Source organism: Oncorhynchus keta, unplaced genomic scaffold, assembly GCF_023373465.1.
Source record: "Oncorhynchus keta strain PuntledgeMale-10-30-2019 unplaced genomic scaffold, Oket_V2 Un_contig_24949_pilon_pilon, whole genome shotgun sequence".
Taxonomy (NCBI): Eukaryota; Metazoa; Chordata; class Actinopteri; order Salmoniformes; family Salmonidae; genus Oncorhynchus; species Oncorhynchus keta.
In genome coordinates, this window is record NW_026284189.1 from 1 (window position 1) to 16,092 (window position 16,092).

General features: G+C 47.8%; 1 protein-coding gene across 1 annotated transcript; it reads left to right on the forward strand.

Moving 5' to 3' along the window:
- Positions 1 to 173: 173 nt before the first annotated feature.
- On the forward strand, positions 174 to 8,711 carry LOC127922205 (synaptic vesicle glycoprotein 2B-like; the record flags this gene model as incomplete). The annotated part of the gene is made up of 6 exons (XM_052505866.1): positions 174 to 262; positions 491 to 655; positions 786 to 919; positions 5,020 to 5,223; positions 5,757 to 5,916; positions 7,649 to 8,711. Coding segments are annotated over 6 exons (936 nt in total), but the record flags the coding sequence as incomplete, so codon positions are not given.
- Between the last annotated feature and the right edge of the window lie 7,381 nt (positions 8,712 to 16,092).

Here is a 16,092-nt window from a genome sequence, read left to right on the forward strand (position 1 = left end):
ACTGCTGATAAGAGTGTGTTGAAAACTGTCAATAGCACTGCTGATAAGACTGTGTTGAAAACTGGCAATAACACTGCTCATAAGAGTGTGTTGAAAACTGGCAATAACACTGCTCATAAGAGTGTCTGAACCAGGAGGATGACTTGTTTGTGTTGTTGCTTCTATGTCTCCAGGTGATGCAGAACATGATGTCCCTGGCAGCACCAGACCTCAGACTGCAGGGTCTGTTCCTGGCTATCGTCTGGTTCACCATGGCCTTCAGGTAAACAAACAGTAGTAACCTTTTGTTGTGAGTATATTCAACAGACCCCCCTGTTATCCCATCAGGTGCTCCTCAACCAACACAGGAGATATCCAATCTAGTCAAAGCTCTCCAGATGGGGAACGTCTGCATATCTAACACGTGATAGCTTGCTACCTGTCGAGAGCACTGCCAAGTCACTATTGGACGTGTCAATCATGACGGGGTACTGTTACTTCTGTGTCTCAGCTACCACGGACTGTCGGTGTGGTTCCCTGACATGATCAAGTACATGCAGTATGAGGAGTACGAGTCCAAGGTGAAACTCTTCCATCGAGAACGAGTGGAGCGATTCCACTTCAACTTCTCCCTGGTCAACCAGATCCACAAAGAGGGAGAATATGTCCATGACAAGTATGTCACAGATGGGATATTTTGAGTGGACAACTAGTACGTTACAATGTTGTCAGATGTCTTCCCTGAAGCAGGGCTGTTCTCTCTCTCTCTCTCTCTAAAAAAAACCTTGTGCTATCTCTTATCTAAGGTTCATGGATATAGAGATCAAGTCTGTGAAGTTTGAAGATTCCCTGTTTGAGAACTGTTACTTTGAGGACGTCCGGTCGACCAACACGTACTTTGAGAACTGCACCATCAAGAACACGGTCTTCTATAACACAGGTAGGTGTTATATCTGTGCATGGATCCCTCACAAATCAATCCATTTGTCCCTAGATTCAAGCGCCATAGAGAGACCAGACAAGGTTGTACAATGTCTCCCTTGCTGTTCACCTTAGCCATTGAAAGCGCCATAGAGAGACCAGACAAGGTTGTACAATGTCTCCCTTGCTGTTCACCTTAGCCATTGAAATTAGGTTGTACAATGTCTCCCTGTTCACCTTGCTGTTCATCAGACCCTTAGCCATTGATATGTGAGGTGTATTATGTATGTTGATGTACAGCCAGAAGGTATTCAGTAGCCATTGATATGTGAGGTGTATTATGTATGTGATGTACAGTGCATTCGGAAGGTATTCAGACCCTTAGCCATTGATATGTGAGGTGTATTATGTATGTGATGTACAGTGCATTCGGCAGGTATTCAGAGCCATTGATATGTGAGGTGTGTAATGTCTCGGCAGGTATTCAGACCCTTAGCCATTGATATGTTCATTATGTATGTGAGCCATTCAGACCCTTAGCCATTGATATGTGAGGTGTATTATGTATGTGATGTACAGTGCATTCGGGAAGGTATTCAGCTTAGCCATTGATAGAGGTGTATTAGTATGTGATGACAGTGCATTCGGCAGGTCAGACAGCCATTGATATGTGAGGTGTATTATGTATGTGATGTACAGTGCATTCGGCAGGTATTCAGACCTTAGCCATTGATATGTGATTTATGTGATGTACAATGCATTCGGCAGGTATTCACCTTAGCCATTGAAGGTAGACCCGCCATTGATATAGGTGTATTATGTATGTGATGTACAGTGCACAGGTATTCAGACCCTTAGCCATTGATATGTGAGGTGTATTATGGTGATGTACAATGTATTCAGACCCTTAGCCATTGATATGTGAGGTGTATGTATGTGATGTGATGTGCATTGATATGTGAGGTGTATTATGTATGGATCAGGAAGGTATTCAGACCCTTAGCCATTGATAAGGTGTATATGTATGTGGATGTACAGTGCATTCGGCAGGTATTCAGACCTTAGCCATTGATATGTGAGGTTATGTGGATGCCAGTGCAGCAGGTATTCAGACCCTTAGCCATTGACAAGGTGTATTATGTATGTGATGTCTGCCTTGCTGTTCACCTTAGCCATTGAAAGCGCCATATGTGAGTATGTGAGGTGGTATGTACAATGTCTCCCATTGCTATTCAGACCCTTAGCCATTGATATGTGAGGTGTATTATGTATGTGGATGTACAGTGCATTCGGAAGGTATTCAGACCCTTAGCCATTGATATGTGAGGTGTATTATGTATGTGATGTACAGTGCATTCGGCAGGTATTCAGACCCTTAGCCATTGATATGTGAGGTGTATTATGTATGTGATGTACAGTGCATTCGGCAGGTATTCAGACCCTTAGCCATTGATATGTGAGGTGTATTATGTATGTGATGTACAGTGCATTCGGAAGGTATTCAGACCCCTCAACATTTTCCACATTATTTACGTTACAGTCCTATTCTAAAATGGATTCAAAATAAATAAATTATCCTTATCAATCTACACCTAAATCCTCACAATGACAAAGCAGATTTTTTTTTTTATGTTTGCTAATTTATAAAAAATAAATACCTTATCTTCTTGAGACTAGGGGGCAGTATTTTGATGTTTGGATGAAAACGTGCCCAAATGAAACTGCCTATTTCTCGGGTCCAGAAGCTAGAATATGCATATAATATGATAGAAAGGATAGGATAGAAAACACTCTAAAGTTTCCAAAACGGTCAAAAGATTGTCTGTGAGTATAACAGAACAGATATTGCAGGTGAAAACCAGAGGAAAATCCAACCAGGAAGTGCTGTTATTTTGAAACCTCTGTTCCATTGCATGCCTACCCTCCATTTAAAGGGATATCAACCAGATTCCTTTCCCTACAGCATCCACAAGGTGTGAACAGTATTTAGACATAGTTTTAGGCTTTTATTCTGAAAATTAGCGAGAATGATCACATCGCGTCAATGGATGGCTGTGTGTCCCCAGAGTTTAGCATGCAGCTTGGAGCAGACCTTTTCTCTCTCCCTCTCTCCTATTGAAAAAGCTACCGTCCGGTTGAAATATTATTGATTATTTATTGTAAAAACAACCTGAGGATTGATTATAAAAAACGTTTGACATGTTTCTACGAACTTTACGGATACTATTTGGAATTTTCGTCTGCCCGTCGTAATCAACACGATCCTGTGGATTACTCAACAAAACGTGCCAACCAAATGGAGGTTTTTGGATATAAAAATAATCTTTATCGAACAAAACAAACATTTATTGTGTAACTGGGAGTCTGGGAATATCATCAAAGGTAAGCAATTCATTTTATTGCTTTTCTGAGTTTCGTGACCAATCTCCTAGCTGTTTGTAATGTTTTGTCTGCTGAGAGAGCTGCCCTAACATAAACGGTTTGCTTTCGCTGTAAAGCTTTTTTGAAATCTAACATGCCAGGTGGATTAACAACAAGTTAAGCTGTGTTATGGTATATTTTGGTGTGATTTCATGAAAATTAAATATTTTTAGTCATTTCATTTGAATTTGGCGCTCTGCAATTCAGCGGATGTTGACGAAAATGATCCCGCTAACGGGATCGGTGCGCCAAGAGGTTATATACATAAGCATTGCGATTCTTTGCTTTAAGACTCAAACATGAGCTCAGGTGTATTCTGTTACCATTGATCATCCTTGAGATGTTTCTACAACTTGATTGGAGTCTACCTGTGATAAATTCAATTGATTGAACATGATTTGGAAATGCACACACCCGTCTATATAAGGTCCCACAGTTGACAGTGCGTGTCAGAGCAAAAACCAAGCCATGAGGTCGAAGGAATTGTCCGTAGAGCTCCGACACATGATTGTGTCATGGCACAGATCTTGGGAAGGGTGCCAAAACATTTCTGTCCCGAAGAACACAGTGGTCTCCATCATTCTTAAATGGAAGAAGTTTGGAATCACCAAGACTCTTCCTAGAGCTGGCCGCCCGGCCAAACTGAGCAATTGGGGGAGAAGGGACTTGGTTAGGGAGGTGACTTAAGACGCCCATGTTCACTATGACAGAGCTCCAGAGTTCCTCTGTGGAGATGGGAGAACCTTCCAAAAGGACAACCATCTCTGCAGCACTCTTTATGGAAGACTGGCCAGATGGAAACCACTCCTCAGTAAAAGGCACATGACAGCCCACTTGGAGTTTGCCAAAAGGCATCTAAGGACTCTCAGACGATGAGAAACAAGATTCCCGTTTCGCTTGAATGCCAAGCATCAAGTCTGGAGGAAACCTGGCACCATCCCTACAGTGAAGCATGGTGGTGGCAGCATCATGCTGTGGGGATGTTTTTCAGCGGAAGGGACTGGGAGACTAGTTAGGTTTGAGGGAAAGATGAACTGAGCAAAGTACAGAGAGACCCTTGATGAAAACCTGCTCCAGAGCGCTCAGGACCTCAGACTGGAGCGAAGGTTCACCTTCCAACAGGACAACGACCCTAAGCACACAGCCAAGACAATACAAGGGTGGCTTCGGGACAAATCTCTGAATGTCCTTGAGTGGCCGAGCCAGAGCCCGGACTTGAATCCAATCGAACATCTCTGGAGAGACCTGAAAATAGCTGAGCAGCGACGCTCCCCCATCCAACCTTACAGACCTTGAGAGGATTTGCAGTGAAGAAACTACCCAAATACAGGTGTGCCAAGCTTGTAGCGTCACACCCGAGAAGACTCAGTGCTGTAATCGCTGCCAAAGTGCTTCAACAAAGTACTGAGTAAAGGGTCTGAATGTCTGAATGTAATTGTGATTTTTCCATGTTTAAATGTTAAGACATGTGCAAAGGTTTCTAAAAACCTGTTTTTGTAATTATGGTGTTTTATTGTGTGTAGATGTATGAGTGAAAAAAAACTAAAACATTTTAGAGTAATACTGTAATGTAACAGAAAGTAGGAAAAGTGAAGGGTTCTGAATGCTTTCTGAATGCACTGTAAACGTGCCGTTGAACAGAGCACAGATCCCCTTATGATCTCATTTGGGACTGTCCTTTATCTCCGTGACTTGCAGACCTTTGGGAAGACTCTAAGTTTATAGACTGTCGGATGGAAAATGCCACGTTTCTCCATCCGAAGAAAGGCTGCCATCTGAACTTCCAGGAGGAGAACGACATCGTCATCTACATGGTCAGCTTCCTGGGGAGTCTAGCGACACTGCCAGGCAACATCCTGTCAGCCCTCTTCATGGACAAGATAGGAAGGATCAAAATTATAGGTGAGGGAAGTGAAGACACGTATGTGGCTCAGTGGGAAGATAATCAATGGTACAAAACAACCTGAAACTATGGCAGCAACTCTGAAATCATTCTCTCTCTCTCTCTCTCTCTCTCTCTCTGTCTCTCTCTCTCTCTCTCTCTCTGTCTCTCTCTCTCTCTCTCTCTCTCTCTCTCTCTCTGTCTCTCTGTCTCTGTCTCTGTCTCTGTCTCTGTCTCTGTCTCTGTCTCTCTCTCTCTCTCTCTCTGTCTCTTCTCTCTCTCTCTCTCTCTCTCTCTCTCTCTCTCTCTCTCTCTCTCTCTCTCTCTCTCTCTCTCTCTCTCTCTCTCTCTCTCTCTCTCTCTCTCTCTCTCTCTCTCTCTCTCTCTCTCTCTCTCTCTCTCTCTCTCTCTCTCTGTCTCTTTCACTCTCTCCCCCCCTATCTCTGTCTCTCTCTCTCCCTCTCTGCCCCCCCTCTCTCTGCCTGTCTGTCTGTCTGTCTGTCTGTCTGTCTGTCTGTCTGTCTCTCTGTCTCTGTCTCTCTGTCTCCACCAGGTGGTTCTATGCTGATATCAGCAGTATGTACGTTCCTCCTGCTCCTCAGCTTCAGTCAGGGGGCAGTTATATTATTTCAGTGCCTTTTCTACGCTACCAGCGTCGCGGCCTGGAACGGACTGGAGGTTATCACAGTAGAAATCTACCCTTCTGCTAAAAGGTACAGAGAACCACAATCCCCATGTCAATGTCCTGGTATCAGACGGATGTTTGTGTTGTTCATGATGAGGCATTTAGGTGGTCATTGGAAATTGTGAATAATTGAAGGAGTTTTGTGGATAAATACTATAAACCAAAGGTTTTCAACTGGTTTTGCCTCGGGACCCAAACTGAAGCAGGTTGTTTCAAATTGAACCAGGTAGTTTTTACTCAGACACCTGTGATCCATTCAAAACCTCCCGACCCGCCGGTTGAGAACCACTGTCCTAAACTGTCCGTTAAGCACCTGTCCTAAACTGTCCGTTAAGCACCTGTCCTAAACTGTCCGTTAAGCACCTGTCCTAAACTGTCTGTTAAGCACCTGTCCTAAACTGTCTGTTAAGCACCTGTCCTAAACTGTCCGTTAATCCCCTGTCCTAAACTGTCTGTTAATCCCCTGTCCTAAACTGTCCGTTAAGCACCTGTCCTAAACTGTCCGTTAATCCCCTGTCCTAAACTGTCCTGTTAATCCCCTGTCCTAAACTGTCCGTTAATCCCCTGTCCTAAACTGTCTGTTAATCACCTGTCCTAAACTGTCCGTTAAGCACCTGTCCTAAACTGTCCGTTAAGCACCTGTCCTAAACTGTCTGTTAAGCACCTGTCCTAAACTGTCTGTTAATCCCCTGTCCTAAACTGTCCGTTAATCCCCTGTCCTAAACTGTCTGCTAATCGCCTGTCCTAAACTGTCCTAAACTGTCTGTTATACACCTGTCCTAAACTGTCCGTTAATCCCCTGTCCTAAACTGTCCGTTAATCCCCTGTCCTAAACTGTCTGTTAATCACCTGTCCTAAACTGTCCGTTAAGCACCTGTCCTAAACTGTCCGTTAAGCACCTGTCCTAAACTGTCTGTTAAGCACCTGTCCTAAACTGTCTGTTAATCACCTGTCCTAAACTGTCTGTTAAGCACCTGTACTAAACTGTCCGTTAAGTACCTGTCCTAAACTGTCTGTTAAGTACCTGTCCTAAACTGTCCGTTAATCCCCTGTCCTAAACTGTCTGCTAATCGCCTGTCCTAAACTGTCCTAAACTGTCTGTTATACACCTGTCCTAAACTGTCCGTTAATCCCCTGTCCTAAACTGTCCGTTAATCCCCTGTCCTAAACTGTCTGTTAATCACCTGTCCTAAACTGTCCGTTAAGCACCTGTCCTAAACTGTCCGTTAAGCACCTGTCCTAAACTGTCTGTTAAGCACCTGTCCTAAACTGTCTGTTAATCACCTGTCCTAAACTGTCTGTTAAGCACCTGTACTAAACTGTCCGTTAATCCCCTGTCCTAAACTGTCTGTTAAGTACCTGTCCTAAACTGTCCGTTAAGCACCTGTCCTAAACTGTCTGTTATACACCTGTCCTAAACTGTCCGTTAAGCACCTGTCCTAAACTGTCCGTTAACACCTGTCCTAAACTGTCTGTTAATCATCTGTCCTAAACTGTTTGTTAATCACCTGTCCTAAACTGTCCGTTAACCACCTGTCCTAAACTGTCCGTTAAGCACCTGTCCTAAACTGTCCGTTAAGCACCTGTCCTAAACTGTCCGTTAATCTCCTGTCCTAAACTGTCTGTTAAGCACCTGTCCTAAACTGTCCGTTCATTCACCTGTCCTAAACTGTTCGTTAATCACCTGTCCTAAATTGTCCGTTAAGCTCCTGTCCTAAACTGTCCGTTAAGCACCTGTCCTAAACCTCTCTCTTCCTCAGATGCACAGCGTTCGGAGTGCTGAACGGTACCTGTAAGCTGGCAGCCATTATTGGCAGCGTCATCTTTGCCAAGTTCATCGGCATCACAAAGATCATCCCCATTTTCCTGGCGTTCGCGGCGCTGGCCTGTGGAGGTCTGCTGGCCACCAAACTGCCCGACACACGGGAGAAGATCCTGGAGTGAAAACAGCTAAACATCTACAGCATCAAGGGTTGTAAAATTCCTGTGACTTTCCACAGGTTCTCAAAACATCTTGGTGGGAGGATTCCCAGACTTCCTGCTTAAACGTGGGAATTTGGGGAAAGTTAGTGGAATTTTGCAAACCTTTACAACGTCACGGCCAAATAAAGATGTCTGTACATATAGGTTGGTTAAGTTAGGAGAGACACTTCCACAGAATAGGGGAGGGGCTTTCTGTTCCCATGGTGATGTATAGAACGCACGGTACCCTCATCAAGACATGCCACCATTTTACATTGTTTGATATTGTGTTTTTCTTCTTCTGTACACCTCAAAACACCACCCGGGTAGAGCAGAACATGTCACTCTGTATTTGGTATGTTTTAAAATGTGTTTTAAATTATTTTAAATGAAAGAATACGAGAGATGAGAAATATATCTACTTGGAAGATGACAGACAGTTTTACCATGTTGTGCTTTGATTTAAAACAAACTGTTCGGGAAAGGTATTGGGTTGACATTTGGGTTGGCATTCAACGACGGCTAAGGTTTCAACGTAACGCTATTTTACGATTCAGAACCAATTTTCCATTGTCCTCCATTTATATATATTAATCCCTGTGTATCGCTCAGCATCTGGTCTTCAGCTCCTGTTGTATCTATTAACTTAACCAGGATGACAACCTCTTCTGCTGTACAGTGGATGCATCTGTTGACGTACCAATATGTTTGTTGTGTTGTTTGTGTTCAGTCTCTCCTTTTCCAGAAGAGCTGTGTTCTAGATACTGATTCTATTAAATCCTGTCTAGTTTGTGTTCAGTCTCTACTTTTCCAGAAGAGCTGTGTTCTAGATACTGATTCTATTAAATCCTGTCTAGTCTGTGTTCAGTCTCTACTTTTCCAGAAGAGCTGTGTTTTAGATACGGATTCTATTAAATCCTGTCTAGTCTGTGTTCAGTCTCTCCTTTTCCAGAAGAGCTGTGTTCTAGATACGGATTCTATTAAATCCTGTCTGGTCTGTGTTCAGTCTCTACTTTCCAGAAGAGCTGTGTTCTAGATACTGATTCTATTAAATCCTGTCTAGTCTGTGTTCAGTCTCTACTTTCCAGAAGAGCTGTGTTCTAGATACTGATTCTATTAAATCCTGTCTAGTCTGTGTTCAGTCTCTCCTTGTCCATAAGAGCTGTGTTCTAGATACTGATTCTATTAAATCCTGTCTAGTCTGTGTTCAGTCTCTCCTTGTCCAGTAGACTGATACTGATTCTATTAAATCCTGTCTAGTCTGTGTTCAGTCTCTCCTTGTCCAGAAGAGCTGTGTTCTAGATACTGATTCTATTAAATCCTGTCTAGTCTGTGTTCAGTCTCTACTTTTCCAGAAGAGCTGTGTTCTAGATACTGATTCTATTAAATCCTGTCTAGTCTGTGTTCAGTCTCTCCTTGTCCAGAAGAGCTGTGTTCTAGATACTGATTCTATTAAATCCTGTCTAGTCTGTGTTCAGTCTCTTCTTGTCCAGAAGAGCTGTGTTCTAGATACTGATTCTATTAAATCCTGTCTAGTCTGTGTTCAGTCTCTACTTTCCAGAAGAGCTGTGTTCTAGATACTGATTCTATTAAATCCTGTCTAGTCTGTGTTCAGTCTCTCCTTGTCCAGAAGAGCTGTGTTCTAGATACTGATTCTATTAAATCCTGTCTAGTTTGTGTTCAGTCTCTCCTTTTCCAGAAGAGCTGTGTTCTAGATACTGATTCTATTAAATCCTGTCTAGTCTGTGTTCAGTCTCTCCTTGTCCAGTAGACTGATACTGATTCTATTAAATCCTGTCTAGTCTGTGTTCAGTCTCTCCTTGTCCAGAAGAGCTGTGTTCTAGATACTGATTATATTAAATCCTGTCTAGTCTGTGTTCAGTCTCTACTTGTCCAGAAGAGCTGTGTTCTAGATACTGATTCTATTAAATCCTGTCTAGTCTGTGTTCAGTCTCTCCTTGTCCAGAACAGCTGTGTTCTAGATACTGATTCTATTAAATCCTGTCTAGTCTGTGTTCAGTCTCTCCTTGTCCAGAAGAGCTGTGTTCTAGATACTGATTCTATTAAATCCTGTCTAGTCTGTGTTCAGTCTCTCCTTGTCCAGTAGACTGATACTGATTCTATTAAATCCTGTCTAGTCTGTGTTCAGTCTCTCCTTGTCCAGTAGACTGATACTGATTCTATTAAATCCTGTCTAGTCTGTGTTCAGTCTCTCCTTGTCCAGAAGAGCTGTGTTCTAGATACTGATTATATTAAATCCTGTCTAGTCTGTGTTCAGTCTCTACTTGTCCAGAAGAGCTGTGTTCTAGATACTGATTCTATTAAATCCTGTCTAGTCTGTGTTCAGTCTCTCCTTGTCCAGAACAGCTGTGTTCTAGATACTGATTCTATTAAATCCTGTCTAGTCTGTGTTCAGTCTCTCCTTGTCCAGAACAGCTGTGTTCTAGATACTGATTCTATTAAATCCTGTCTAGTCTGTGTTCAGTCTCTCCTTGTCCAGAAGAGCTGTGTTCTAGATACTGATTATATTAAATCCTGTCTAGTCTGTGTTCAGTCTCTACTTGTCCAGAAGAGCTGTGTTCTAGATACTGATTCTATTAAATCCTGTCTAGTCTGTGTTCAGTCTCTCCTTGTCCAGAACAGCTGTGTTCTAGATACTGATTCTATTAAATCCTGTTAGGGTTGTCTGTTGCCATGACAATGTAAGATGTGTTTTTTTCTAAAATTATGGGAAAATGTGAGTTTAGATACTTTTATATTTTACTCTATTTTTAAAGTCACTAAGTATCATTTACAGCACTGTTTCCCCACCCTGGTCCTCCAGTACCCCCCAACAGCCCATCTCTGGTCCTCCAGTACCCCCAACCCTGGTCCTCCAGTACCCCCCAACAGCCCAACCCTGGTCCTCCAGTACCCCCAACAGCCCAACCCTGGTCCTCCAGTACCCCCCAACAGCCCAACCCTGGTCCTCCAGTACCCCCAACAGCCCAACCCTGGTCCTCCAGTACCCCCAACAGCCCAACCCTGGTCCTCCAGTACCCCCAACAGCCCAACCCTGGTCCTCCAGTACCCCCAACAGCCCAACCCTGGTCCTCCAGTACCCCCAACAGCCCAACCCTGGTCCTCCAGTACCCCCAACAGCCCAACCCTGGTCCTCCAGTACCCCCAACAGCCCAACCCTGGTCCTCCAGTACCCCCAACAGCCCAACCCTGGTCCTCCAGTACCCCCAACATCCCAACCCTGGTCCTCCAGTACCCCCCAACATCCCAACTCTGGTCCTCCTGTACCCCCAACTCTGGTCCTCCAGTACCCCCCAACATCCCAACCCTGGTCCTTCAGTATCCCCCAACATCCCAACTCTGGTCCTCCAGTACCCCCCAACATCCCAACTCTGGTCCTCCTGTACCCCCAACTCTGGTCCTCCAGTACCCCCAACATCCCAACTCTGGTCCTCTAGTATCCCCCAACATCCCAACTCTGGTCCTCCAGTACCCCCCAACAGCCCAACCCTGGTCCTCCAGTACCCCCCAACATCCCAACTCTGGTCCTCCACTACCCCCCAACATCCCAACCCTGGTCCTCCAGTACCCCCCAACATCCCAACTCTGGTCCTCCAGTACCCTCCAACATCCCAACTCTGGTCCTCCAGTATACCCCAACATCCCAACTCTGGTCCTCCAGTACCCCCCAACAGCCCAACCCTGGTCCTCCAGTACCCCCCAACAGCCCAACCCTGGTCCTCCAGTATCCCCCAACAGCCCAACCCTGGTCCTTCAGTACCCCCCAACATCCCAACTCTGGTCCTTCAGTACCCCCAACTCTGGTCCTTCAGTACCCCCAACTCTGGTCCTCCAGTACCCCCCAACATCCCAACTCTGGTCCTCCTGTACCCCCATCTCTGGTCCTCCAGTACCCCCCAACATCCCAACTCTGGTCCTCCTGTACCCCCAACTCTGGTCCTCCAGTACCCCCCAACATCCCAACTCTGGTCCTCCAGTACCCCTAACATCCCAACTCTGGTCCTCCAGTACCCACAACTCTGGTCCTCCTGTACCCCCAACTCTGGTCCTCCAGTACCCCCCAACATCCCAACTCTGGTCCTCCAGTACCCCTAACATCCCAACTCTGGTCCTCCAGTACCCCCAACTCTGGTCCTCCTGTACCCCCAACTCTGGTCCTCCTGTACCCCCAACTCTGGTCCTCCAGTACCCCCCAACATCCCAACTCTGGTCCTCCTGTACCCCCAACCCTGGTCCTCCAGTACCCCCCAACATCCCAACTCTGGTCCTGCAGTACCCCCCAACAGCCCAACTCTGGTCCTCCTGTACCCCCAACTCTGGTCCTTCAGTACCCCCCAACATCCCAACCCTGGTCCTTCAGTACCCCCCAACATCCCAACTCTGGTCTTCCAGTACCCCCCAACATCCCAACCCTGATCCTCCAGTACCCCCAACCCTGATCCTCCAGTACCCCCAACCCTGATCCTCCAGTACCCCCCAACCCTGATCCTCCAGTACCCCTAACATCCCAACCCTGATCCTCCAGTACCCCCAACATCCCAACCCTGATCCTCCAGTACCCCCAACCCTGATCCTCCGGTACCCCCAACATCCCAACCCTGATCCTCCAGTACCCCCAACATCCCAACCCTGATCCTCCAGTACCCCCAACATCCCAACTCTGATCCTCCAGTACCCCCAACATCCCAACCCTGATCCTCCAGTACCCCCCAACCCTGATCCTCCGGTACCCCCCAACATCCCAACTCTGATCCTCCAGTACCCCCAACATCCCAACCCTGATCCTCCAGTACCCCCAACCCTGATCCTCCAGTACCCCCCAACATCCCAACTCTGATCCTCCAGTACCCCCAACATCCCAACCCTGATCCTCCAGTACCCCCAACCCTGATCCTCCGGTACCCCTAACATCCCAACCCTGATCCTCCAGTACCCCCCAACCCTGATCCTCCGGTACCCCCAACATCCCAACTCTGATCCTCCAGTATCCCCCAACATCCCCACCCTGATCCTCCAGTACCCCCAACATCCCAACTCTGATCCTTCAGTATCCCCCAACATCCCCACCCTGATCCTCCAGTACCCCCAACATCCCAACCCTGATCCTCCAGTACCCCCAACCCTGATCCTCCAGTACCCCCCAACATCCCAACCCTGATCCTCCAGTACCCCCCAACCCTGATCCTCCGGTACCCCCAACATCCCAACTCTGATCCTCCAGTACCCCCAACATCCCAACCCTGATCCTCCGGTACCCCCAACATCCCAACCCTGATCCTCCGGTACCCCTAACATCCCAACCCTGATCCTCCAGTACCCCCAACATCCCAACCCTGATCCTCCAGTACCCCCAACCCTGATCCTCCGGTACCCCCAACATCCCAACCCTGATCCTCCAGTACCCCCAACACCCCCAACCCTGATCCTCCGGTACCCCTAACATCCCAACCCTGATCCTCCAGTACCCCCAACATCCCAACCCTGATCCTCCAGTACCCCCAACCCTGATCCTCCAGTATCCCCAACACCCCAACCCTGATCCTCCAGTACCCCCAACATCCCAACCCTGAACCTCCAGTACCCCCAACATCCCAACCCTGATCCTCCAGTATCCCCAACATCCCAACCCTGAAACTCCAGTATCCCCAACACCCCCACCCTGAACCTCCAGTATCCCCAACACCCCCACCCTGATCCTCCAGTATCCCCAACATCCCAACCCTGGTCCTCCAGTACCCCCAACATCCCAACCCTGATCCTCCAGTACCCCCAACATCCCAACCCTGATCCTCCAGTATCCCCAACATCCCAACCATGATCCTCCAGTATCCCCAACATCCCAACCCTGATCCTCCAGTACCCCTAACATCCCAACCCTGATCCTCCAGTATCCCCAACATCCCCACCCTGATCCTCCAGTATCCCCAACATCCCAACCCTGATCCTCCAGTATCCCCAACCCTGATCCTCCAGTATCCCCAACATCCCAACCCTGATCCTCCAGTATCCCCAACCCTGATCCTCCAGTATCCCCAACATCCCAACCCTGATCCTCCAGTATCCCCAACCCTGATCCTCCAGTATCCCCCAACCCTGATCCTCCAGTATCCCCAACCCTGATCCTCCAGTACCCCCAACCCTGATCCTCCAGTACCCCCAACATCCCAACCCTGATCCTCCAGTACCCCCAACATCCCAACATCCCAACTCTGGTCCTCCAGTACCCCCAACATCCCAACTCTGAACCTCCAGTACCCCCAACATCCCAACTCTGAACCTCCAGTACCCCCAACATCCCAACCCTGATCCTCCAGTACCCCCCAACATCCCAACCATGATCCTCCAGTATCCCCAACACCCCCAACCCTGATCCTCCAGTACCCCCAACACCCCCAACCCTGATCCTCCAGTACCCCCAACATCCCAACTCTGGTCCTCCAGTATCCCTAACATCCCAACCCTGATCCTCCAGTACCCCCAACATCCCAACTCTGGTCCTCCAGTACCCCCAACATCCCAACTCTGAACCTCCAGTACCCCCAACATCCCAACCCTGATCCTCCAGTACCCCCAACATCCCAACCCTGATCCTCCAGTACCCCCAACACCCCAACTCTGATCCTCCAGTATCCCCAACACCCCCAACCCTGATCCTCCAGTACCCCCAACCCTGATCCTCCAGTATCCCCAACACCCCCAACCCTGATCCTCCAGTACCCCCAACATCCCAACCCTGATCCTCCTGTACCCCCAACATCCCAACCCTGATCCCCCAGTATCCCCAACATCCCAACCCTGATCCTCCAGTACCCCCAACACCCCAACCTGATCCTCCAGTATCCCCAACACCCCCAACCCTGATCCTCCAGTACCCCCAACCCTGATCCTCCAGTATCCCCAACACCCCCAACCCTGATCCTCCAGTACCCCCAACATCCCAACCCTGATCCTCCTGTACCCCCAACATCCCAACCCTGATCCCCCAGTATCCCCAACATCCCAACCCTGATCCTCCAGTATCCCCAACATCCCAACCCTGAACCTCCAGTATCCCCAACACCCCCACCCTGATCCTCCAGTACCCCCAACATCCCAACCCTGATCCTCCAGTACCCCCAACACCCCCACCCTGATCCTCCAGTACCCCCAACATCCCAACTCTGGTCCTCCAGTACCCCCAACATCCCAACTCTGGTCCTCCAGTACCCCTAACATCCCAACCCTGATCCTCCAGTATCCCCAACATCCCAACCCTGAACCTCCAGTATCCCCAACATCCCAACCCTGATCCTCCTTTACCCCCAACACCCCAACCCTGAACCTCCAGTATCCCCAACACCCCAACCCTGAACCTCCAGTATCCCCAACATCCCAACCCTGATCCTCCAGTACCCCCAACCCTGGTCCTCCAGTACCCCCAACACCCCCACCCTGATCCTCCAGTACCCCCAACATCCCAACCCTGATCCTCCAGTACCCCCAACACCCCCACCCTGATCCTCCAGTACCCCCAACATCCCAACTCTGGTCCTCCAGTACCCCCAACATCCCAACTCTGGTCCTCCAGTACCCCTAACATCCCAACCCTGATCCTCCAGTATCCCCAACATCCCAACCCTGAACCTCCAGTATCCCCAACATCCCAACCCTGGTCCTCCAGTATCCCCAACATCCCAACCTCTGGTCCTCCAGTATCCCCAACATCCCAACCCTGATCCTCCAGTATCCCCAACATCCCAACCCTGAACCTCCAGTATCCCCAACATCCCAACCCTGATCCTCCTGTACCCCCAACACCCCAACCCTGAACCTCCAGTATCCCCAACACCCCAACCCTGAACCTCCAGTATCCCCAACATCCCAACCCTGATCCTCCAGTACCCCCAACCCTGGTCCTCCAGTACCCCCAACACCCCCACCCTGATCCTCCAGTACCCCCCAACATCCCAACCCTGATCCTCCAGTATCCCCAGGGTTGGGAAACACCGTTTTACAACATGTTCTATATTTACATCAACAACATGTATCCACATATCTAAGGAAAATGGACCTTTTTGACTTGATTGAGCTGTGTGTGTGTATTTTAAATCCAAACGCTGTTTACTTAGTAAATACTTTAGTTTGATGACCAACGTTGTATTTGTTGTTGTACATTATTAGACCAGTTGTAAAATAATAGCTACATGATATAAGTCACATCAACCCTTCATGGTTGTTCAGT